General features: G+C 41.7%; 1 protein-coding gene across 2 annotated transcripts in view; it reads right to left on the reverse strand.

Annotated features, from left to right (window-relative positions):
- Window positions 1–27,154, reverse strand: part of celsr3 (cadherin, EGF LAG seven-pass G-type receptor 3) — a 103,028-nt gene that overhangs the window by 36,780 nt on the left and 39,094 nt on the right. Inside the window, exons 4-14 of one of the 2 annotated variants that reach the window (XM_070969590.1) lie at window positions 19,558–19,780; window positions 14,262–14,377; window positions 13,732–13,820; window positions 13,440–13,454; window positions 12,842–12,999; window positions 8,799–8,962; window positions 7,985–8,110; window positions 6,035–6,204; window positions 4,709–4,894; window positions 2,975–3,085; window positions 2,670–2,838 (exon numbers count right to left, since the gene is read on the reverse strand). In XM_070969590.1, the coding sequence (XP_070825691.1) occupies window positions 2,670–2,838; window positions 2,975–3,085; window positions 4,709–4,894; window positions 6,035–6,204; window positions 7,985–8,110; window positions 8,799–8,962; window positions 12,842–12,999; window positions 13,440–13,454; window positions 13,732–13,820; window positions 14,262–14,377; window positions 19,558–19,780 (1,527 nt within the window). The remainder of the gene's footprint in view (window positions 1–2,669; window positions 2,839–2,974; window positions 3,086–4,708; window positions 4,895–6,034; window positions 6,205–7,984; window positions 8,111–8,798; window positions 8,963–12,841; window positions 13,000–13,439; window positions 13,455–13,731; window positions 13,821–14,261; window positions 14,378–19,557; window positions 19,781–27,154) is intronic. The other variant, XM_070969591.1, reaches the window with a different exon arrangement.

Consider the following 27,154-nt stretch of genomic DNA (forward strand, 5'->3'; position numbering starts at 1 on the left):
GTGTGTGGGCTTGTGTATATGTCTGACGGCATCAGTGTGTGTGTGAGCGTACCCTTTCTGTGTGTATTCTCTATGTTAATAAGTCAAGGTGTTAGCATTAGCTTGCGGGTTGGTGCAGGATGCTACAGGGAGAGCTGCGCCTCTCCGCTTCCTCCGTCATGCTGTCAGGCCTGAGGCTCTCTCACTTTTACAAACTACATCCTCCATGCACCCTTCGCTCCCTTTACCTCTGCTTTAATCTCATGCTCTCGTTTTCAAACTTTTCTTTCTTGAAAAACTTTCCTTTGATTTCTCTCTCTATCATCTGTAAGTAGACACTGAGAAGACAGCCCACGGCTGTAGGACACATTCAGTTTGGTTGTTTGGTCACAGAGGTGTGACCAAGTCAACTTTAGTGCTGAGGTAGTCTTACCTTACATACGTAGATTTGTGAGGGAAGCATACCGCGAGTCACTGACTCTCATTCGAATAAAAAAGAGAAACAGTTGGCTTGCAGCTTTGCCTTACTACAGACAGAGAGTAGAGACACTTTGACTTGTGCTGCTGTTTGCAGCTGGAAAATAGAAGCGTGTCCTATTTTGCTACTCCGTGTTTTGTGGCACCAAAGCGGCTGGCCAATCACGGCCCAAACACTTAAACAAAATGGCATGTTGTTTTGTTAAAATTCAGTGAGTCCACATGGTCAACAGGAGGGTGGCGGCCCTCATCTTTGATTGTTTCCTCTGTGTTGTTTCTAAGTATTAATACACTGACAAACTAATATGAAAACAGATTGGCCGCTTTCTCTCTCTCTTCCTCTCTCCGGGTTTTGTCTTTTTCTTGTCTGTGAGTCTTTTTCTCTTAATTTGTGATTCAAGCTCTCGTCTCATCTCTCCTTTCATCATAAATGTAAGTCATCTCCTTTAATCATGCCTGCTCGGTTGGTCTAGTCTGTTTAATTAACACTCGTAGTACTGAACTGCAGCTGTTGCACAAGTAGCTGCTAATAAAGTTCCAAATAAATATCAAATATCCCTCTTCATCCTCTGCTGTGTGTGCGTCTGTCATGTTAATTTTCTCTCACATCTATGATACACATGTGCGTTTCTGTGTGCATATATGCCACTTGTGTGTGGATCTATTCCCAAACGTGTCACCAGTGTTTTCAGGCTGTTTGACTTGACTTTCTTGTGCCCTCTTTCTTCACTTCTTTCCTCTTGCCACAAAACTTTTAGTGTTTATTTTCTACTATTTCTCTCACCCGCCTCTTTCTCTTCATTAATCATTAATACTCTCTCTGTTCCTCCTCTGCCTCTTTTCATCTTTCTATTGTTCTCTTCTTCCATCACTACTTCTCTCTCTCTGCTTTCTCTCCTCTCCTTCTTTACTTCTCCGCTCCTCTCCATCTCTTTTCATCAGGTTTTTTTCTCCTTCACATTAATTGTGCCTCATTAAATTCACCTGACTAAGGAGATTTTGGAAGTTAGCCTGCAGTCAGTCTTTTTTCTCGGTGGATGAGAACTCATTATGCATTCCCAAATATCTGTTTAACCCAGTTAGAGCATTGGCAGACACCTACGCAGATATGGCCGTGCTATAATTATTCCCTTTTTCTCTCTCTCTAAGTAAGCTGGCTTCTTTCACCTTCTCCCAACACACACCTCCTTTCGTTCACATCAAACGTCCACAGTGTGCAAAATATTAGGACCACTTTCCTGGCGCAGAGGTTAGCACGCATTCAATTTAACTTGCAGGACTGAAGTGGAAAATCGTTCTTGGCTGTGTCGCTTGGCCAGCTTATTTAATGTATTCACTGGCAAAGTCAAAACATGATGAGACGCAAGAGATTAGCAGATATGCAAATTGTTCCAAGGCTTAAAATTGGCCTTTTACTTGATAAGACTTACAGTCTAGCAATTAACAATTATTTTGTACTGTCAATTAATCTCCTATTTTCATGTTAATTGATGAATTGTTTGGCCAATAAAACATCTCAAAATTAGAAAAAAATGTTGATCACATTATAATTTGCATAAATAAAAGAAACTAGAAAACTGAGAATCAGAATTGTTGTGGATTTTTTGCTGTTGTTGATTGACTAAAAATTAACAGTTAACAATAATTTGTCATCTCAGCACTGCTTACTGACTCCCCATGAATGAGGTGTTTTTAAAAGGAAAAATTACTGAAAGAACACTATTTTTCACACTGATATCACAGACCAGCTTTATACAGTCATTCACACAGCTTAAACATCGTTATCCAAAGAGTACCGTAATGCCAATGGTGCAGTTAGATGAGAACTGGCACAGCAGAATTCACTCAAGCACAGTGATGAAAAGCAGACAGGACAATAAGTAGCGTGGCCTGTGTTCTGTAAGCATAACCTGCAGGAGCTAGCACAGTTTGCAGGCGAACAGCTACATTCAACACGCTTCACCTCATTACCCTCATTCATCGTCGTTGCTCTCACTGCAGCTGAGCAGCATCCTTCCTCTGTTTGTATCATTACACTACGCAATTACATAAATGGGAATAAAAGCCTGACCAAAGTCAAGCTCTAAAACTGGCTGGGTATTGGAGAGTCTCATAATTTAACATGACAACTTATGACTAACCCTGACCCCTTCATCAATGACAGCACCTTCAACGTTGTCTACAACACCAGAAACATCTCTCTGTTCACTCACCAGGCTCGCAGACACAGACGTGCCGCTCCCATTGGTCAGAACAGCGGCTGTGGGCGGGACAAGGGGAAGATATGCAGGGGTTGCCCACATTACAACCAGTCTCTACTTTGACAGCTCTGGATGGGCGGGGAAGGGGAGGGGCATCAGGCCGTACACCCAATCGAACCCCCTGTAGAAAGACAGACAGGTAAAAAAGAAATTGGCAGCATTTCTTAGCACATTTCCATGTCTTATGTGTCAATATTCTCAGCTTCCCTCCAACCATCCATCACTGAACATTAAAAATTCAATTCATCCATCTTCACCTGTATGCATCCTCTTATCCCGTTTTGAACCTCTCCAGAGCCCAGCACTCCTCCCACATGCAGATGTTTCACCTTCAAACCATGTATCTCATTTCCCACTATCACTGTTCCCTAATGAGGGGAGAAAAAGGGAGAGAGGTAAGGGGACCGACGCAAAAAGGAAGGGCAAAGAGAGTCAGAGAGAAGGAAGAAGTTTATCAGACACAACGTTGTATGTAAAGATAACAATGAAACAGCACTTTTGACCATGAAAATAATAAAAGCTAGAAAGACTCTTTTAAACGGAAAGAAGATAAAAATGCCTTTCACAAAACATTATTGATTTTTCCTTTTTGTCTGATTGCTAACTGGATGCTATGACTCTCCTCTTTTTTCTTTTCCCACAACATTACTGAGAAGTCGGGTTATGATGGTGCTCATGTCAGTCGATGGGAAGAGAGGTGAGTGCGAACATGAAAACAGTTTTAGAACTGCAGAGTGAATGACTGACTTTATTAAATAAAACAATAACATGCAATCATTGTGGAGTAGGTCAATGCTCAACTGATAACACTGACAGGCAATTTCACTTGCAACAACCATGAAAAGGAAATCAATGAGCCCCATTTATCAGCGTTTTAGCTGTAGTGGAAGATGCAAAAATGGGTGAGATCTGGCTGATAATAGCTGCACACATGCCAAACAATTTCAAAGGTAATCACTGTTTAATTGGCAGCTACGACGTTTAATCATTTCATGTTTGAAAATGTTTTCTGCATCATTTACTCGCTGTTACTTGATGCACTTTGAAGAAAAGCCCGATGAACTATAAGAAAAAAGATGAAAGACATAATTTGATGGCAGATGATTTAAGAATTAAATCAACATGAAAACAAAACATGTTGTTTTGCTTAAACAAAGCCAAAGAGACAGCGTGAAGGTGTGTGTGTGTGTGTGTGTGTGTGTGTGTGTGTGTGTGTGCGTGTGTGTGTGTGTGTGTGTGTGTGTGTGTGTGTGTGTGTGTGTGTGTGTGTGTGTGTGTGTGTGTGTGTATTTATGGTGTGACTCAACATTTCATTTACAACATTTCAGCATACGTATCTTACAGAAGAAAGCTGAAAGTATGGCCGCTGATGCTGAGCGCAGATAAATTACTCCATGTACAAAACTACTGTGAAGGCCAGCAGGAACATTTCAAGTCATGAAATTCTTTCATGTCATGCAGATAATTTACTAATATCTTTTGCAGTGTTCTGCTTCACCGGACTGGCTCATAGCAGGAAATGAGGAAGACGTTTGTGTATATGGAGCTGTTTTAGATTAGAGCATATTAAGGGTTTATTTCTATCATTCCTATTAAATGCTATATAATTCCAATTAGAGTTCTCTACTGATTAGAATTAAAACTGTTGTCCATCAGAGTATCTGTAGCTTTCAAACAGCCAAATTAAACCAAATGCAAGAATTAGAGCTGGAAAAAATGCCTATTTCCAAGTGGACATGGTCAATTAAGGTTGTGAATTTATTATGGGACACCGGGAAATTAATTGTTGAAGGAAATTAAGTCTTATTGATTTAGTTAAGTAGAAATGATGAAAACCTTATTCATTTAAACACGCTTGAGATGGTGTGCTTGCAAGGCACATTAGTGCAATTACTGCATTTACGGTATTTGAATTACTTCTTTGAGTACTTAAATTTGCTGCCCTTAAAAGTTCCAAACCTTCCCTTCAAGTTTTTTATTGTATCTATTACCTGATAGAGTCCAAAGTCGAGCCGAAGCGTGGCAACGTAGCGTGTCTCACGGCCGCTGCGGACATCTCGCAGCTCTAGCTGGAGGTCGTGCCACCGGCCGTCTGCCACCTGAACCTGATCCAACCGCAAACGCACCGGTCTGGTTGAACTGCGGGTCACCAAGAACACCAGCTGACCGTTTACCACCTGAGAGGGATGGAATACAAGCACACAGGCAAACGCCAGCAAAAAGAGGGGAAAAGAGGGAGAGTGAAGAAACAGAAGTCACTGAAACAGTGAAGGAATAAAATAACCTGCAAGTCTGTGTATGTGTGAACTCCAACGTCTTGGCTGCACTCTTGCCAAGTTGCTGCTAATTCAATACTGTCTTTGGATTAAGCATTAGAAATGTGAACTGTAATTAATATTAAGGACAATGCCAGCATTTTGACATTCTTGTCTTATATAGAGGATGATAATGTGGATTCAGACTCTGAATAGAGCCACATTAACCAAGAGACATGTGTATAATCCTGTGACTGCTGCTAACACAGCGAGGAGCCCACACAGCATTTTACATCATGGGACACCTGGTGAGATTTGGCTTCAAATGTGCAGCGCCAATTTAATGCACAATATCAAATTGTTTATGGTAGAAAAGAGGAGGAAGGTGTTGCCATTTAGGTTTTGACATAAATGCAGCTAAATCTTTATAAGCTTCTGGCAATGGTGAAAGACAGGTAAAAGGAAACACAGAGGCGGATAAATACTGCTACGTTTATTCTCTCCAGCGGAGCCAAAAAGAAGAACCACCACCAGAGCAGTGTTTCTTAATTGCGATCCTCGGGCCACACTGCCCTGCATGTTTTAGATGTTTCCCTCCTCCACCACACCTGATTCAAATGATCGGCTCGTCATCAAGCTCTGCAGTGGCCTGATAACGAGCCACTCATTTGAATCAGGTGTGTTGGAGCAGGAAACATTTAAAACATGCAGGGCAGTGGGGCCCGAGGACCGCAATTGAGAAACACTGAGTCAGAGGGAGAGAGAGGCACTGGCAGAAATCCTGTTTGACAGAAATCAACAGGTTTAATGGAAATGTGCTTTTTTTTAAAAAAAAAAAAAAAAAAACACCATTGACCATGGTGTGACTTGAATGTCAACCATTATCTCAGCCATGGTCTCATTTGCAAATATACAATTATCATAATACATTGTTGTACAAAACAAACGGCTGGTGCAATTGGAGACAAAAAGCTGTGTATTAATTTAATAAAGCAGATATGATGAAAACCCATATTGCCAGCATGTGTGTGCGCATGTGTGTGTATGCTTGTGTGTGCACACCTGGAACAGCAGGCTAGTGTACTGGCCAGCCTGAGCCTGCAGCAATGTCCCCTCTCGCGCTCTAGTCCTGAACACCAGACCGAGGTACCAGGGCGTGGAGATGGTAACGTCGTTCTTCAGGTCCCACCAGAGGGCGCTGTTACCGAGGAAGCGATGGGGGTGTGGCATCACTGAGGCAGAGGGTGAGAGAAAGCGTGAATATAAGGTACCACAATATCCCAAACAGTCTTAGGATGTTGCTGTTCTGGGACTAAATCAGTAAAATAATTATGGGTAAACAGGTGACGTTGGGGTTAAAGTGCCAGCCATGAACTGCAGCATCCCTGGTCCTTGTCCGTGTTTGTTGGATGTCATTCCCTCTCACCCATCATTTCCTGTTTTCTCTCTCTACTGTCAATGAACGACTTAAAGGAGGACATATAGGAAATGTTACAAATGGAGCTTTACATCTTCTCACTGATTTTTCAACCATGATGATAATGATATTCATGTGGTATACTGACAGGTGCAAAAGCACAAAATAAGATGGGACATTTTTGTATTTTTCAATGAAATCACAAAAACACAGCTTCATTTCATCCCACAAGTGCCTTTCATGACATGATTTCCCCCAAGGCTCAACTGTCTGTGCTCACAATCAAGACATGTCAATAAATATAAGAGTGAAACTGTCATATTGAGTCCACCTGGTCCACAGAAGGTCGACTTGTGTGTATGGAATCACACAGGGTTTATAGACAGGAAATAAAACAGATAACCAGCGTGTAGCAACTAGCTCACATGCAAATACAGTAAATCTTCATGATACTACTAGTCTCAGTGTACTGTGGAGCAGTTTTGAGAAAATATTAATATAATAATAATAATGATGATTATCATTATTATGACATATTCTATTCTGACATATTTGCCTATAGATCCCCTTCAATGTTACACACTGGACCTTTAACTAGATTGGCAAAGAGACTGGAAACCAGTGCAGTCTGAAATGGAAGTCAATCATGTACAGTATTTCCCCTCTTTCCTGCAGTCAATACCCTCACAGAAGCCCACACACACACCCATCAGTCCATCCATGTATTCATGAACATACATTTCACTTACACACTCACTCACGCTCTAAAAGCCCACAGCGCTGATGGCTCAGCACAAAATGAGAAATAAGTACTGGAACAGAGGGAAGAAATGCTGACGTGGAGACTCAGAGATTAATCTAAATGAATGACAAAGCACTTGAATCTCAACTACTGAAGTATTATATTATGAAGTAGCCCATTAAAACAACAGTCTTTTGAGGCGGCTGTGGCTCAGGAGGTAGAGCGGTCATCCACTCATCAGAGGGTCGGCTCCCTCCCTGTCTCCTGCATCTACTGTGTCAACATGTCCTTGGGCAAGATACTGAACCCCAAAGTGCTCCCGATGCTGTGCCATCGTGGGTGTGAGTTTGTGTGAATGGTCAAAGCTCCTGATGAGTAGGTGGCACGTTGCATGATAGCCTATGCCACCGTGCTTGAATGGGTGAATCTAAATGTGCTGCAAAGCACTTCATGCGGTTGACAAGTCTAGAAAAGTGTTATATCCATTTACCATATATTTTCTGTGTCATTTAAACAACATGTGGACAACAACAAAAAGTTAGAAGGTGTTACCTTAAGTTAAGTATTTTAACTTCAGTTATTATTCACTAATTAATGAGGCATTAGTATGATTACTGCTGACAAATAAAGGACATTGAAGGTCAGAGTTGTTTTGCTGAATTTTTTAAAACTCATATGGTTGGCACAAGACATAAACTGCCAATTATCTCAGCCATTGTCTTGCTTGTTCTTGATAATTACTGTCTATCAAACTGACACAACACTATAAGTGTGATATTGTAAAAGGTTGCTCTTTGTTATACAAGCAACACTTAGGACCACAGGATGAAAATAAACTCATGGAGCCTCTCACCATGGCTACAGTCCTTTCCTCCGTACCCGAGGGGACAGTCGCAGGAGAAAGTCTCCCAGCTCACTCTGCACGTTCCTCCATTCTGACACGGGTTGGACTTGCAGAAAGGCAGCTTGGCGCTGCAGCCTGGAAGACGCAACAGAAGAGATAGTCGCATCATCGACAAACATCATTTCAAACAATGTATCACCATGACACATAAAATGAAATGCAATGCAGAGGTTACACATTACGATGTTAACACCTCACTCTTTACCAATGTGCATATTCAGAAGCACACTTTTCCAACTGTATTTGGGTTTTAAGACCAAACTTGCCTTTATAAAAGCATCCAACTATGGTTGTAAGAATTTTGGATTTTTAAATACTACTGAACATGAGGTCATGAGTGCATAACAGTCAACAAAGATTACCACCATAAATACACTGTTGTGGAAGAGCTTGTGAAAAATACTATGTCAGATTAATTTTTCCCTTAAGCTGATATCTCAGTCATAAAAAGAATAGAAGTGGCCAGTCTTCATGTCTTTTATTGTTTATTATATGTAGTAAAGTACTAAATGCGGAAACATTTAAAAAGTGATTTACAGCACACACCATCTAAAGAGATGCTTCAATTAATTGCAATGATTTGTATCAGTTTGTCTATATATATATTAAAAAAATAAAATAAAATAAGGCCAAATGGCATTTGTAGACATCATAAATGGGTCATTGCTCATGCTATTCATGTATGCAAGTATATTTGGGAATACATGAAGAGACCAGAAACAAGTTGGCTGGGGGAGGGTGCAGTATGCTTAACAGTGCTGACCGGGGAGCGTTCCATTGTTAGCAATAAATCCAGCCAAGTCCAGCGGCTTGTTGTCAATGTGCAGCTCCTTCATACAGCCGATAAACTCCCTGGTGCCAAATGGGAAGTTGTCTGGTACGTTGGGAACTCCGCCCAGAAACAATGGCCCTGTCAGGTCCAGAGACCTGAGGGAGAAGGAGATAAAGAAGAAGATGGGTAAATAAGGTGGAGGAAAAGGATTATCGCTCCAGGATGGAGGGGAGGAGGGAGCAGAGCGATGATGGTAAGAAAGGGAAAAACATGAAAAGAGGGTACGAGAGAGGCAAAGGGATTAAACAAAGCCATAGATTAAATGTGTCATCAGAGGTAAATGTCAAAAGGAACAAGAATCCGAGGATAACAGTGGATGTTGAGGAGGAATGAGATGATCAAGAGGATGTTGTTGAGGGTAAAAGTGGCAACAGCATGGGAGGAGAGGAACTGAAAAGATGAGAAAAGGAAAAGGAGACAGATGGAGACACAGATGAACAAACAGGAGATTAAATATGAGCTACAGCGAATATCAGGAGAGGAGAGGTAAAGGTGGATGACAAGGCAGAGGGAGAAAGGAGACAGGAGCCAGCAATGAAAGGAGGTAGATGTTAGGGGATGTCAACAAATAGCAGAGTTGCAGGCATAAAGAGGAGACGGAAAGCAGCAGGGACAAAAGGGAGATGCGGAAGCAGCCGGGGAGGGAGATGAACAAACAAGAGATTAAGTGTGAGTTACAGCAAAATATCAAGGGACAACAAGTGCAAAGGAGGATGACTAGACAGATGGAAGACGTGTGGAGGGAAAGAAACAGAAAGAATGAAGGGAGGAGGATGCAGGGACAGCGAGTAACAGTTATGGGACTTCATGAGCAAGAAGAAACGAGGTGACACAAATATTTGTGTTGTCACTTTGCGAGTATCTTTTTTCCTCCAATGTGAATTGGGGCTTTACTTATTAGCTTGCTGCGGTGACGCATGTCACGTACCAAGCTACTAAACACCAGTGGAATATAAATTAAAGGAAGCCAGGGAGACAAAAGGCGGCAGAGTCAAACAAACAAGAGATTAAGAGCAAGTTACAGCAAACATCAACAGAGAGCGTCGATAGAAGAGGATGTCAAGATAGAGTAAGAAGAGGGCGAGCTGTTAATGGAGAAATGGAGAAGGAACAGAGGAAGAGTGTCGAAGCATTAGTCTTTGGCCTTCCTCTTTGATCTGTCCTCTCTTCTCTCAGCCACACTTAGCGTTGACAACACAACCAACGTGATTACAGCTTACAGAGGCGAAGCCAGACATCAACACTATGACAGGCTGTCTTTTGAGTCAATGTGTGTGTATACGTGTGTGTGTTAGTGCACTTGTTGGTATACATGCAGACTTTTCATTTGGTAGACACACGCTACAAGTGGAAAAGTACCAAACTTTGACAAGGTCAACCACTTAGAAGCAACAAAGTGGATTTGAAACAGTCAATTTGATTGTTTTGGTCAGAAAATGAATGTGTGTGTGTGTGTGTGTGTGTGTGTGTGTGTGTGTGTGTGTGTGTGTGTGTGTGTGTGTGTGTGTGTGTGTGTGAGAGAGAGAGAGAGTGAGAGAGAGAGAGAGGAAAGCAGACAGTAATGAAAATAAATGAAGATTAAATACAGGCAGAAAGAGCCGACGAGTAACAAGACAATCAGAGGGATACAGACATGAAGGAGCATGGAGATGTCAAACAGTGGAGCCTCGTTAAGGCCTCAGGTCCCCACAGATTTCTCTCACAGTCATCTCATCGCCCTGATCTGACATTCTCTAAAAATCCTTTCCAACAGCAACAGTCTCAGTCACAGTTTTAACAGATTAGACTGCTTAAATCTGCATTACTTTTCATTTTAATGTAAATCAGTGATCAGCTTACCAGTCTCTTTAAACCATGCTTAAATTATGAAACACTAAATCTACGAAGCTGAGAATTTAAAGCTAGCTTTCATAAGAATGCTAGGTATCTTAGAAGCACTGTTTGTTGAAATTCTCTTTACATCCTGACAGCAATCAATAAATCAAGAGCTCTGACAAAAAAAAAAAAAAAAATCTGTGGCTGTTGCAGGCCTGTAATAAGCCCATCCAATCATTTTGTTCAGCCCAGATGAAATGTGCATTCTGCTCGTGCACTCGTTGACATTGACAGCAGTGCCCCAGCAGGCCACAGCAGCGAGCAGTAACTGCCAGGTAGTTCTTGTCATTACGACTCCTCTCGCCAACCCTCTCTTTTGGGCTCGTCCTCCAACGTTTTCTCCAATGTTACTGACCCAAAGGTGGAGTAAGCAGATGATTCTGCAGAGCGATTGTTGATATTTGAACTCAACAGCCATACAAATCCCTTCAGTGCTCCTTCAGAAGCTACATCCCCCAAATTCATGGCCATGCATTGCCAAGGCAAGGCAACTGGGCTAGCTGACCAAAAGAGAAATATGGCAGAATCCAGAGCATCTGCTGCTCAAGGGTATCTTAGCCTCAATAAGTAACATTACACAGGAAAGACATGCAATTTCAAGGCAAAGAATGTGAGGTCTGCCATAGCAGGTAAAATATCTTCATAGCAAGGTAGCAAGACATTTACCAGTGTTGAACAATCGAAAAATTATCAAAATCAGAATATGGTCGAGTGCAATATCAAACTCACAGGAGCTGCAATGTTTTGGTAAAGGTCAAATGTGTCACAACATAGCATTTTAAATTAAGCACTATGGTGCTGCAGAGATGCCACAGCCTACAAGTCGTATTCTCCAGACTCAAGGAAACATGCTTGAATCACATCATCATTATTATTTTAGAATTTCTTGAGTAAAAATGAAATGCAAAAATTACCAAACTCACATCACAATCATAATATCTGTGAAAATAATCACAGTATGATTTCTTTTGTGTCAGCCAGCGCTATCATTTATGTTCCATTACTGTTTGTAAATGGTGACCTGTCTGTGACAGGCTGACAGTCATTCTAATGAAAGCCGATACGTCTCAATACTGTAATGCTACCACTAATCACTCAACAGTATTTATCTTTTTATGCCTATAATCTATCGTCCTACGTACTGACAGCTGCCAGCTGGGCAGTGTGCTGCCACACACACTGACCAGCTTTTGCTCTTTTCTGCTTAGTGAGAACTGCCTTTGAATATCTGTTAAGCCTCTGATCAGCCACAGATTCTGTTTAATGACAGTTGTCTTTGCAAAGACATTGGCACATCCTGCATTCACACCACCCACAGCTCAGAGTCAATGAATGTCCAGAGCATTTCACATGCTGCACTGTATGCACAAATTTACTTTACACAAATGAGCCGAATACATTTTTCCCCACTGAGCCATAGTTATTTATTGGCTAATCATAAATGTCAGTTATAAAAGTATGGAATTAAATCCATGTTGAATTCCATATGAAACTGTGTTATTAAAGACACACAAGATTGTGGTATATTACATGGTTACTTCTGAAGTACTGGCAAGTACTGGCATAGTCATGATGCAAGAAGTATGTATGATGTAAAATTTTACACAATAATTTGATATGAATGTTCTGTCTTAAACTCCAAACAACTGCTTTAAACAGCTGTAGCCATAAAGGTACAAGTGTTACACCACCCTGTATTCATTAGCAGTTTTATAGCAATAGAAGGTGATTTTCTTAAAAATAGGTGTTATGACCAATGCACCGTTATATGAAACAATGGCAGATTCATATTCATTCACATGCATCAGAGGCTGCAGCTCTTTTAAGATGTTTTGACTAGCTTTGTTTGTTAAGACCTAGGATCCATATTCATGCTGCAGGTCTTATTTGACACTTGACATTTTCAAGATGTCAAGGGCTCCGACTGCAACTGTAATTGCATTCATTTAGGACTACATAAATTGTTATGATTTTAGAGCCTTGTGCTTTTTGTTGGGGCAACTTTTGAAATATGTGGAGTTTTCAAGTCACTAACTTTACAGAAAACAGGTATCTATACAGAAAAACGGAGATAGAAGCCCAAAGATGGATAAACTCACTTCTTGCTGCTGGTCTGCTTTCCCTGCGCAGCACAGCTGTAATTTCCCAGCTGTGTACCGAAGCGAAGCGACAGGGCTGTATCACAGTCGTCAACGCTCACCACAGCAATCTTCTCGTCCGACGGACCCTGAGCCTCGCCGCTCATACTGCGCTTTGGCTGAGCACACACACACACACACACACACACACACACACACACACACACACACACACACACACACACACACACACACACACACACACACACACACACACACAAGATTCAATACAAAGTCCAAATGAATAAAAAAACAAGGACCACCATGACAGGAGACAACATGCAACAAACACAACAGCATTTACTAAATCTAGAATTTGTATCAGTGCAGTCATAATATAGCACATCATGTTAGAAAGAAAAGGGGAGCATTAGAGTTAGTAGGACAAGAAACAACAGGAACTGCATATGGGTAAGAAAATAATGGAGTCAAATCAGATAGACAACACACTCACTCTTCACTTACTGTCTGCTGGTGAAATAAAGACAGAAGGAAAAGAAGGAGGAGAAAGAAACAAAGACAGAAGTGTATGTGCACCCTGACACACACTCATACTCACATAGCGTGTAGCTGGCTGAGGAGAATGAAAGAACATGGAGAAAATTAAAGGAGATGCGGCGAATATGTGTGAATGAAATGGTAACAGGAAAACGCCCACATAACAGTAAGCACACAAACCCTTGACCTCAATTCAAAGAGCTCTGTTGGCTGAGAAACTATTCTGCCGACACATCAGAAGTACAGTACGAATAATCACAAGCAAAATGTAAAGCTTCAAAGGATAGCTCGTCAAATAGATCAAACATCTTAATGATCTGGGACTCACAGACAAACTTGAGATGTGAACCCACCTTGTTGTAGTAGTGGATGTGAACAGTATGCCAGTTGCCGTCGCTCACACCGCCAGGCAGGAAGGGACTCACCTGAGTGGACGATTCACCTGCAGCAGAATGAAGTTTGGGGGGGGGGAAAAGTACAATATATATGTATGTATGTATAGTTCTTCAGCTGAAGCATTATACATTGTATGTTGTTTGTCACCTCATCCAATGTAGGCTAATCTAAAAAGATTTCTGTAAGAATTGTGTAAAATGATGATGGTGATGTCTGCAGCGTGGACATGAACAAGAGGAGCTCACATCACAGTGAGGGACAGTGGGATTTGCTCACTGCTTGTCAAATATTGTCCAAACCCTCCTCACTACATGTCTAATTATATCGTATATCATATCAGTTCTAAAAATGTTCCATAAACGAATGACACACAACCTTTGGGAACAAAAGCACACCTTTCTTTCCCCATGGGAACACACAGTCCTTGTAAATAGAGAAATACTATGACACACAAGCACAATCACACACTTGAACACAGATACAGTACCTGTGGAATACTTGAGCACCACTTGTCCTTCCTGGATCTCCAAAGCGATGAAGTCATGTTTCTCATTGAAGCGCCCATTATAGAAGAGAAGACCACTGTTCTCCAGGGTAGCAAAACTACATAACACACACAAGAAACCCACGTCCATAATAAGTTCACTGATTCATTTATTACATGCATTCAGTTGTATTATATATCTACTCTAAAGTCTTAGATTGTGTATCCTGAACATATACAGGACAAATAAATTAAGTGGATATTGGATGAGACTATCAACTGTGGCTTGATGAATGCAACATTTGACCCTGCTACAGTAGCTACTGATTTCACATGGCAAAACAAAAATCCAGCCTCCTCATACAGGCCTAGTATGGAAGAACAAAGAGTATTCAAACTGTGGCACAAATTGCAGCAGCCTTCCACACCCTCCATCTGCTCAGAGTCCTACAATAGTCTATTTTACATAGCAAGGCCATGGAGACGTGCTGAGGCCAAGGCTGCCATGTTAACACAGCCTGATCAAAAGCACTGTCAGCTTTTTGATACTACAGCACAGATGACAAATCTCCTCTCCTGGCAGGAAGACACAGAAAGATTCCCACTACAAAAAACATTGCTTTAAAAAATGTTTTCATCTTGTCTTAAAATGTCTTGACACTAATTGTCTTGCTTGTTGCTTTGTGAACCGCTGGCTTTAATGTCCTTGAAAAACAGTGGTCCTACTCACTCTCACTGAGTCTTTGCATTTTGCATCCTTGTCTTAAAGAAACAATGAATGGATTACTGCAATGCAGCAGCGTTAGGAGAACAGCGTGTTATCACCATTTCCCTCATGACAACTTGACACCCGTGTTATCTGAGAATGTTGCCTTGTCTAAAATAAATCCTTGGTTATTCAATAGTGGACACGTGTCTTGTCTGCACAGCTCTGCTGTAGTCCCAACAGCACCGTGGCATCCTATCTTGTATGCAGATGTAATCTCTTCAAGCCACCAGAAATTACTGAAAAATAGTGTAACCTGACCTTTGCCAGAGACTGAAGTGAGTGCAGTCTGAAGTGAAGAGAGAGGCTGAAGGCATACAAAAAGGCAAAGAAGCACATGTTCACTATGTCCGTTCTTGCCTCCTGTTTGTGAAATTAATTAGTTGAAACCAAAGAACTGCAATAAAAACATACTGCATATTTAATAGAAGGTGACTGTTTGTCTGAAAAGCAATAAACATGAAGGCAGCTCAGCAGCCAATGTCGACCTCAAACACAGCCGCAGCAGCCTCATACACAAACTTTAAATGTCCTGTCTATACTGTCACAGCCCTACACAACAGACCCATATTACCCATCATACCTTCTCTGGCAGAGTCACGACTACAAAAAGCAGCTTTTCGGGGGAAGATGAAAAATGAACATTTTTTGCAGTGGAGAAATAAAATGCTCTGGGAGAAAGTGAGTGACATGTATAACGATTAAGTCCTGTTTGGCCCTGATGTGAAAATCAGGCCAAGGAGTGCAGCTGGCAGCAAACAGGATGCTAAATAAAACACTGACATCAGGGGAAGAAGACTGACAGTGAGTCAGAGTAATGTGAACCTACAGTTGGACTCGTCAGATAACATGAAAGTCAAATGAACCAGTGACAATAGGAAAAACATTGAGGCACCCTGGAGAGAGACGCTGACATTGGAGCTGATGCTGTAGACCAGGTTTTCTGAAACGTGTCACTCAAAGGTCCACATCTGCTTTTTATTCAAGGTCAGAGGTCCAGAACGATTGACAAAAACAAAATAATGATGAATCAATTAATTAACGTCACATCTCTTCTGATTGGGCCAGCATGAAACTAAGGAAGACAAGGCTCAGAAAGTTAGTCCATATTTATTTCTGACTCAGACATATTCTAGCTGTAGAAACTGTGTTCCACATACAAGCAGATAACTACACTGTACATTTAACATCACTAACAATGTATTGATCCATAGAAAGTCTTTTTAAAAATAGAACACAATACACTTCATAATGTATTGCAGCCTGTTCATAATACAAGGTGGCTGAGGTCCACAACTACTGTCAGGACTCGGCTGTATGTCCTTGTGTTTCCTGCATGTGTCTCTCTCCTTGTGTGTCTTGGTTGTGTCTGTGCTGAGCTGGGTGAGGTTACCTGGCTCCTCCTGCTGCCTATCTACCTGCACACCTGAGGCTCATCTAGCGATCACCACCACAGTATATCAACTCCAGCTCTTCACTCCAGTCCAGGCTCTGACTCTTTGGCACTCCTGTTTTCTCCCTCTCTGTCTCAGACTGTCTCAAGCCATACCACACCTAGACCAGCCATACTAAGCCAGACAAACTCACTCCGTCTCTGCCCACCTGTGATCCTCACTGCCACTCTCCTGTGTCTGCTTGGCTCGGCTCAAAGATCTGCACATTCAGTTGTGTGATATTTTCACTTTCTTACAACATGAATGTTATTTTCATGAGTTTATATCAGTGTCATCAGACTATATCTATAATGATCACTAGATACTGAACTAGCAAATGCTGTCAGACTTCCACCAAGGAGGAAGTCAGTGCCCAATACAAAACCCACAGTACAACTACCAATGACTGAGTCCTGATCTTCTTTTCAAGATTCCAGGAAGGAAACTAAAATAGTTAGTTTGGGCCTCAATACCGCATTTGGCCAAGGAAAATTAACTCAAGTGGTGCCTCCCGTGTCTAATTGACAAGTTACCTCCTGTTGTTCAGCCAGTGTGCTGCTATCAGCTCCAGGGAATGGCCAGCCTGAGAGCAGAACGGGTGAACTAAGAATTACAGACTTTTTGGTTCGTTGCCAGGGGTTGTCAAATTAATCAACAATAACTCTCAGGACAGGTTAGGTATCTTCCACTGGCGAGTAATGTTAGATTAGATTAAGGGTGGACTGTGACCTCATTGTATTTTGTTTTGGTTTGTTTTTCACAGTGATAGTAATATGACTTGATATTGCATAACTCAGTATTACAAAAATAAAAGGGATTCTGCACTCAAAGCCTGATCCTGCCTCTCTTTACTCTACTAGCAATTTAAGGAAACATATCGTAAGAAAGAAAGAAATATCAAAAGCAGATGTGTTGACATTTAGGACTGAAAATCAGGTACAGGCCTACATGTGTTTTTCAGGGCATAACCTGCCCCATAACATAGGTTAATTAGTAAATGTAATATGATCCATTCTCAGAGTTAGATAGGGATTAGGATTGGGAATCTCAACAGCATTTAGCAGGAAACACAAAATATATTATGTACAACAGTCAGTGTACCATGGGGTGTGTTTAGCAAGTGCATTTATATATGGCAGCAGAACACACACTGACGCTGCACAGCAGAGGGGCTTTTGTGTAACAGCAAATCCAGATGAGCTTGCGTTGCTGTATGAAGTGTGGAGATAATGTTACCTAGTTACCCACATCCAATCTCTTACTCTCAGCATTTAATTGACACTTGGTTCTAAGTCTTAGGTTGGTTTCCTTGTGCTTCAATTTCTCGAATCCTGCCTTGTATTGGCCCTCTAAGCAGCCCAAAGTAAAATGATTAGCGCACACATGTAGAGTTTTCCAGCTGTTGTAGTCGTGAGGACATTTTCATCAAGTTAATCCGCTGGGTCGTCACTCCCTCAGATGGTGGCCGTATATGAAGACAACAATCAGATTAAGTGGCATGCTTTGCTCATAATGTTACCTTTCACATCTTTGTGTGACTAGCATCCTCATTATAGTGAGAAAAACAGTAGTTACTGGGTGCAACTCCAGTTGTATGAGCATGTACACAGCCCTCTCCCTGCATACCTGCCCACAGCCACAGTAAAGCACATTATTTTTAATATGTTAAAACTTTCATCACAGTACTGACAGTATTACAAAATCCATGTTGTGGCAGAAGGTGACATCAGTCATGGCAAATATATGTAAATATAAGTGGTGAATTAAAGAACATTACTTACTTTCCTCCGCATGATTTTCACAACCAGTTTGGGAATCTTAAGTACCACCACTGCCTCCAACATGTGCCTGCGCTGCAGTCTTCCAGGGGAGAAATTCCACCACAAAACCTCTTAAAGGCTCATAAAGTGAGCCGCTCTTCAAGCTAAATAAACGGTTATATCACACTTTATTCCTAGACTTGCCTTCACTGCCCAACTGGTGGTCACAAATCAATGAAACAAATCACATGCGGTGCCTTTACACACCAACAACACACAGGCACTCATTTGTCAAGAATAATGAACAGAAAGTCTCATAGCAACCACTCCATGGTGGCTGCATCAGCCTAGCAACAATCCTATGGGCACCTTAGCAACTATCACTAAACGACATCACCCGTGGCAACCATCCCATAGCCCTGCCTGACTATTCTTAAGGACCACTTCAGATCTCCCATGGAGGACCACTCAGTGTGTGAAGAGGTGAAGGAGCAGCAGGGAAGCGATGGTGGAAGGCGAGCAAGACGAAGACAAAGGAGCTAAAGTAAGGAGCCGATCACTGACGTGCACAAAGCAAAGTTTGAAAAACTGCATGTAAAAAAAAAACCTGACGTCACTGACATGTCTGCAGAGTGCATGCAGGGCGGTACACTCTTTTTTTTTAGAGATTTCAAACTCAGGTCAAAAAAACAATCTGAACTTCATATGTTTGGAGAAGATTCAAAGCCCTGGCAAAAGTCAGCGAATAAGCCTATTTTTGGTGAAAATTGTATAAATCCATTACTTCAATGGAGTTTTTTAAAAGGACAATCTAAATTAGGCATTTGAGCTTAAGTTAATGCACTACCTTTGACTAAAAGCTCATTATTTTGGTCTGGGTTGGTAAGTGGGAGACTTCTTACAGAATTCTGACCCCTTAACAGACAGAGCATAGGGTCACAAGAAATGCAGCATTTGCCTTTGGAGCCTTTGCTGAAACAGGCAAGACCGAAAGAAGAGAATACAGGGGTGATAAGATGTAAGATAAGAACCTCTCACTGGAGGGAGAAGTGGAGGCAGCAGAGAGAGAAACAATGAATAATAGGATCGATCTCTGCGACGGAGATGAAATAAATAGATTAAAGGGAAGAGGCAAGAGACTCCGCAAGAGGAAGAGGACTGAGAATCAAAGAGCAGTGGTTATGGATCTGTCTGAGTGCAACTGGATGACGAGAGATGGAGGCTAAAAGACAGAAGGGAAGAAAGGAAGGAAACTAAACCAAAAATTGCATCAGAATTGTTTAATCTAGGAATTTGAAGAAAAACATTTTTGGAAAAGATGACACTTCCAGTGTACTCACGTTAATGAGATGGACAGGTGGAATCTCTGCCTGAGGCCCCGGAACATGACAAAGGATTTCGGTGGGAAGGACCGGGCGGTGACTGTGCAGTATGGGCGCTCATAGCCTCCTGCGGGACACTCACAGCGGAAACCCCCACCTGAAAGCTCCCGGCACGTCCCTCCGTTACGACACACCCCTGGCACACACCTGCCCTGCCGCCGGTCAAACTCACATCGGTCACCTGGAGGTTCAAAATGAATGCAGTTCATTATTTTATTGAAACATCACTGTCACAAACAATCACAAAGACACTGGAGAGACAAAAAACTGAGCGTGTGCCATGAGCTGAAAGAACATTTTCCCAATAAAAGTCCTTTTACAGGGACAAGCTGGTTGAAAGGAATTTATGTTTACAAGAAAATAACAAACAGTATTTCAGTATATTCACAGTCTGAGGATATACTCTACATGAAGTACAAATACCCATGTAATCAATTAGCATGAAAATACACTTTTCCAGCAAGTTAAAAAAAAAAAGGCAGACTTTCAATTCAGCACCTAGACAGTTTTGCCATTTTGGTGCTTGTTCCACAGAGACTTCAGGCAATTAATTTTCATAAGCTCTGACCTCACTGAACCCGCTGGCAAGTCCATCAAAACAAACACATGCTGTGCATCCAAGCATTGTTCAAACCCACAGAGCTTTACTTCATATTCCAGTCACGATCCTGAGGTTAACATGCTGAATTTAAACTGTGGTTGAGATACAATATTACAATTTTAATATTTTACTCATTAGGCTATGAGCGAGACATAGTAAAAGTTCGATGATGGAGAATGAATATATATTGACAATGTCTAAAAAAACATTTTTTTTACCCTGATGCAATGTATTTGAGTAACACTTCATAAGCATTAAAATGCTGTTCAGGAGGAGGTGCTTAACTTCTCTCAACTCTTGCACTGCCTTCTCAGAAACTGCTACTGGCAAACTAAAGCATTAAACATGCACCTAGTGTCGATCTACACGGACTGCTGCACAAACGTATTTTCACTCCCCTGATCCTCATTTCTGGATTGTGGCCGAGGTGAATATTACTCAAGATCACATTAATGAAGTTTCAGAACTCTCTCCTGAACCAATCAACACAGTGTACTTGATATAAATACCTCTTCTATAAGCTGATATATCTCAAAAGCCTCAAAGTTTTAGGAACGTGTCAAACACAGCAGGAATAGTGCAGTCAATGTGTCACAGTTAATATGTGTTACTTTTTTACACTCTACCACAATGGCTTTGTAATAGCTCATTACCCTTGAGCTATGCTATCACAAAACTCTGCTTTATTAAAATGTTCTTTGATTAAGTAAAAGGAGCTGTTCATTTTTTTCACAAAGAGCATTATGAAAATAGGCGCATCATACACACATACAGTTTTACTCAGTACCATACAAAATGTGTGAATCACATGTAACGTAAGAAAGGAGCAAAGTTAGGTGGGAGAAGTTGACCATGTCTTTTCAGTTATTTTGACATGGCAGATATAAAGTAAGAAATGCAATCAGTTACTCTCAGTCACTGTTGCTTTGATAACCTTTTGGCACAAGTTGTGTCACTTTAGAGCCTTCTGTAGGTTTAGATGAAGGATACTTCGCGTTGAGGGTCTTGAAATTGCCCCAATCTATAAAGCAGTGGTTCTTTCTCTGCGTCAAGAGCTTAACAGTGTGCTGCTGGTTTTCCTTCCTATCAGCAGTGAACTGCATTCACCACTTTAGATGCAAATTAGTACTTGATTAGATGGTGGAAGCAGCAGGGTGCTGATTCCAGAGGAGCAGGAGTAAGTGCAACTGTTACAAAGGACAAACCTTCATCATCCCTCAAATGAATATAAATATAAAGGAGACATAAAAAGACAACAAAAATTAGAGTTGACGGTGATAAGACACTCAGTGTACAGTATTTGGAAGTGTATGTATGCAGAGAAAAAAGGAAAAAGAAGTATTTTCCTGCCAACTGCGATTCTGTGGCTTTAGAAGTGTGTGGAAAACAAAAAAACAACACAAACAAATCTGCAGACGAGAATAAACACAGATTTGGCTGCCAGTCAAACAGGCACCGGTCTGAAGTGTCTCGGGAGGCAGAAACACCCACGCAACACACACACACACACACATCCACAAATACACACACATATATACACAATCACCCACATAAAATGGTGTGTAGGAGTAGACACTCACTCCTCCTTTTTAGGTTTCACCTTTCCTTGAGCATATTTGGACACACACATTGTCTGACATTTAGCAGCTGCACAAAAAAAAACACCCACACCCAGTGCCCTCCATATAAACAGAGCAGACTGGCTTTGAAACTAGCCTTAAGACACATGGCTCCTAAAGGACCCACTTTAGAACCTGCTGACGGCTCCACTCTCACATGCATACACACACACACACACACACACACACACACACACACACACACACACACACACACACACACACACACACAGTAAGATAACAAACAAAAAAAATTCATACATTAATAATGGATGCAATACACATTTTTTCTTTTCTTTCTCAAAGACATAAACACACATTCATTGTGTAAAAAACAGTCTCTCTCTCATATTCCCTTCTTCTCTCTCTCTCCATCTCTCTCTCATATACACACACGCACACACACACATGGATCACTGTCCCTGCCCTCGAGGCTGTCGGGTTTTATCACGGAGCTGTCTCTGTTGGCACATTGTTTGTGCTGCTTTTAGATGCCAAAGTACCCACTGGCAGAGTCCTTACATCTTACCATCCACAGCCACACACACACACACACACACACACACACACACACACACACACACACACACACACACACACACACACACACACACACACACACACGCACACACACACACCGTTCTGGGGTTGTAAGTCAATAGAAACCTTCACCTTTCCTCATGATCATTTGGACACAAATATTATCTGACATACACAAGACACGGACACACACAGGCAATCTCTCACCCACAGTCAAAACACCGCCACACACACACCCAAGGGCAAGTCAAGACCACACACACACATGCACAAGCCAGGGAAAAGCTGTAAAAGTACAAACACGCACCACATTCGATACACACTCTGACACAACAGACACTGAACCCCACGGTATGATGTATTAAACTGTGAAACATTGACAGCTTGTCCAACAATCAAAGGTTTCAACTTGCTGCTTGAATAACCGTCCATCATTCATCCTTTCCTTCAGGTCTCATCATCCATCTATCCTCCACCTCCCTCCCTGAGAGGGAAACGAAAACCGAAAGCGCTCAACTTTGAAGACAATGAGCAAAGGAAGCTTTTATTACACTCATAATTCTGACCTTGCTTTCAAACATGTTCTGTGTGTCCCTGCATGCTCCAGAATCTTCACTTGCCAAATGCTTTGTGCTTCCATTCTTTGTGCTTGATCAACATTTCTGCCAGGCCTCTGTATTTTTCTAAACTTTACATCCCTACCTACCTCACTTATCTGATTCTGGTATTGAAGTGATTCATCCCATATTGTAACACCTCCATCCATCCAAAGATGTGGCTGTGTCCTTACAGTAATCGACTCATTTTCTCTCTCCTGTCGTCCAAACATTTCTTTATCCATCACGCTCACTTTACACAATTTATTCATCTGTCCATCCTACTCTTCGCCACTCAATTTGCCCATGCCACCGGCAGCAGAGATCTGCCAGTTATTGGCTGACAAACATACTCTTTCACACCACCAAATCACCCTGAGGACACACACACACACACACACACACACACACACACACACACACACACACAATGAGACATCAAGTCACACATCCAGCTCAGCTAACAATAGCCCAAGGACATTAAAATTATCACATCTGTCTGTTCTTGTTTAGCTTTCTCTCATCCTCTCTGCCCTCTCACATTTAACATATACTTCTATGTAAGTGCACACAACAGGGAACCAATTAAATAGGGAAACACACAAACACACACACACACACACACACACACACACACACATGCTCTCCAACACAGGATAATTTCCCTGCCTTTGTCTGTTGTGCCTATTCATCCATACAGACCTCTCATTAATATTAAAATAAATAAACATACATTAATACTCATGAATTATGTGTGTAGTGAGACTTAAACACACACACGCACTTGCAAATACATGTGCTGGTTCATTTTGCACACCCAGATGCACACAGGTTGAGAGATTGGCAGGAAATAAATTGACAATTGAAGACAGAAAAACAGAAACACACCTATGCATGCACACATACAGCATCACAGATTAGAACTGCAGACAAAAAAAAACCCAACACACACAGATAAGACACACTCACTCACGCACACACACATGCACACACTAATTAGAGGAGGTAAGCAGAGCAGACGTGATCTCAGACTGACTCAACGATAGTCTTTTTTTAATCTTGTCTTTAGTACAGACGGTGTGAAGGCGTCCACTTTACCAATGCACTTTCTGATCATCAGTGATAGGAAATATACACACATACACACACACAGATATAGAGTGGGGCAGAGAGTCGTTTTACATGTGTGATTCCTCATTCTGTTCAGTGTTCAGTCACATGGACACAAAGTCAAGCGATTACTAAACAAACAGTGAGTGCCCGCTAGCAAGATAGCACCTTACAATTACACACGTAAACATTTTCATACACACACACACACACGTTAGGTTTTCATCACTTTTGGGGACATTACAAAGACTTAGACTTACATAGATTAATTTCCAAGAGACTTACCCTAACCATAGCCATAACCACTACTTGCCTAACCCTAACCTTAACTGAAGTCTTCACCCTTAAATTGAATGATTTACATTAAGTGGTCCCCACAAGTACAGCGAGTCCCCACAATGTGTCCCCACAAAAGCGAGACATACATGAACACACACGCACACACGCACACACACACACACACACACACACACACACACACACACACACACACACACACACACACACACACACAGTCTATAATGAACAGACCTGGATGGACATGCACACACCCAGACACACAAGAAACTGCCTAACGCATCGACACAGTCAAACAAAGAAGTACACACACACTCATGCACAATGGGTTATATGGTTATGTGAGTAGAGCTTATAATGCACATTTCCCATTGGGGGAAAGTAACAAGTACATTTCCTTATGTGCTGCACACGAGTACTTGTACTTGAACATTTTCGTTTTATGCTACTCTACACTTCACTGCATCCTACTATTCAACTAGGGCTGCAAGTAATGATTATTTTTTCAATGAACGGACTAATTGTGTAGTCTAGATATTACAAGAAAATAGTTCTCAAAGTCCAAGGTGAGGTCTTCACATCCAACAGTCCAAAGCACAACAGCTGAATTTACAATGATCAAATCAAATCTTCACACTGGAGATGCTGACACCAGTGGATATCTAGTGTTTCTGCTGGATGCATACTATGTTGGAGGTTGGATGCTGGATGCAGATTAATTTCCTGTCAACCGATCAGCTTATCATTTCAGCCCTGTACCCAACAGGAGATGCTAAAATTAGCTCCATCACAAACAGCCGCATCATTAAAATGCTGCTTACATGACTCTACAGCATATCCTTCTGGTAATACCTCTGGTTTAAGTCAAATTCAAAATGCTTGGCTTTCATCTGCCACGCAGATTTTTTTCCACTGCTGTATCGCTGCTTGTATTTATGTAAAGAACCAAACTTTTCACAACCAACACATCCACAGAGACACCTCTACTTAGATACACACCATACAAAATACACACCACGCTATTCACTCCACACAAACTTGGAAATACATCTCAAGTTTTCCCTGCTTGCATCTTGTCTTTTTAGTTTACAGTAAGAGCAGAGCACTATTTCCATTCACATCCTTCCCTTTTCTTCCTCCCCTCCCTCCGTCCTCCTCCTCCAGCTCCTCGTTCCTTCCTTCCTTTTCTATCTTCCCTCCACCTCACATCTCTATATATAAAATGCTCCCCGCTTTACTGTTCCTTTCTCCTTCCTCCCTTCATCTCTTTCTATATCTTGACATTTCTCTTTTCTTTTCTTCCTCTCTTCTTCCTCTATGCCTGGTTTAATGCATTCACACCACCCCTTCATTCACGCAGATGTTTTATTCATCAAAGCTAGTATTATTCAACCAACCCCCCGGCATCTTAGTTTGCACCGCCCTACCTTCCACCCCCTCACCCCCCTCCTCCACCCCAACACATGGTACATCCCTAGAGGCCAATACACTCTCAGTTGCTTCCCTCTTCTCCGTCCTCTTGTCTTGCCTCTGTAGGTCTCACTCCTGCTCCCTCCTCTGGTGCTCTTTTTCGCCTTTTTGCGCCTTCAAGGGTAATACAAATTTTGAGCTCTGGGTAGACATGAAATGAGTCAGAAATGTCCTCATTTACTGCAGTCAAGTCCTGAACTTTGTGTTTCAGGTCCTAAACAAGTCAGTATTTGACTGTCTGCTTGTCTGACGGATGCGCCTTTCCCCACTGCTTGCCTGTGATTGGCTGCTGGTGGATTGATTCAAAGAAACAAATTCAAATCAAGTGACTGAGTCCACACTTCTGCCAGATGGCGTGCATTATTTTCAATAATCACACAATTGCTCTAGAAAATGACTTGAAGTTGGAACCTGCTGGTCTTATCATTTAAAGGCTGAATCCCATTTCACCCCTTGGCCCTACCCCTCCGTTTTGCGCGTTCACGTGGAGGGGTAGGGGTGTCCCAATTCCCATTATGACGGAGGGGTAGAAGGAAGTGGTAGGGCCATGTACCCCTCCAAACGGAGATTTTTCCGAGGCACACTCCAAACGGAGGGGTACGACAGATTTCTCAGAATGCCTTGCAAGACCGGTATTTTCTCCATGAATGAAGTTTTAAAATGTACGAAAACCACTTTATTGTCTATTTTAACGTTGTTTCAATGTGTAGTGGTCATTTTCCTCGTAAAAAAAAAAACCCCGAAAAAAATCGATTGTAGTCAAGGCTTCAGTTACGTGGTTACCGTTGCCAGGCTGAATGCCACTAGCGGTGCTCTGTGGGCAGCCCTGATGATAATCTACAGTGATAACGTTATCAATAATAATTTTGGCAACCTCGCTGCTGGTATTCAGTTACATTGATAGCGTTGTGGGATACAACATGCAGGAATGTCATACACAAATCGAATGTGACAGTAGCATTAGCTCGTCGCATCTGCCTACGTAAGAGGCAGCGGCGACTACTGATGACGTACGCGATTGTCGAAGGAGTGTCCCAATTCGGAGGGGTTGACTTTCGGCCCTACCCCTTGGCACTCCGTTTCAAGGGGTAGGGGTAGAAAAGAGAAATGGGATTCACCCAAAATGTACACATTCATCAGCTTTTTGGGGTTAAAAGCAACGTAACCTTGAAAATGAGTGTGCTAACAAAATGATACCATTTAAATGATGAATTGCATTAACGTATAAATAAGCAAAAAACTATGATCTTGTAAGCTGGAAAACTGACTCAAACCAACACTGTCGATCACGTCTTATTTTTCACTAACCACACAGCTCAGTC

Source organism: Chaetodon trifascialis, chromosome 8, assembly GCF_039877785.1.
Source record: "Chaetodon trifascialis isolate fChaTrf1 chromosome 8, fChaTrf1.hap1, whole genome shotgun sequence".
Lineage (NCBI taxonomy): Eukaryota > Metazoa > Chordata > Actinopteri > Chaetodontiformes > Chaetodontidae > Chaetodon > Chaetodon trifascialis.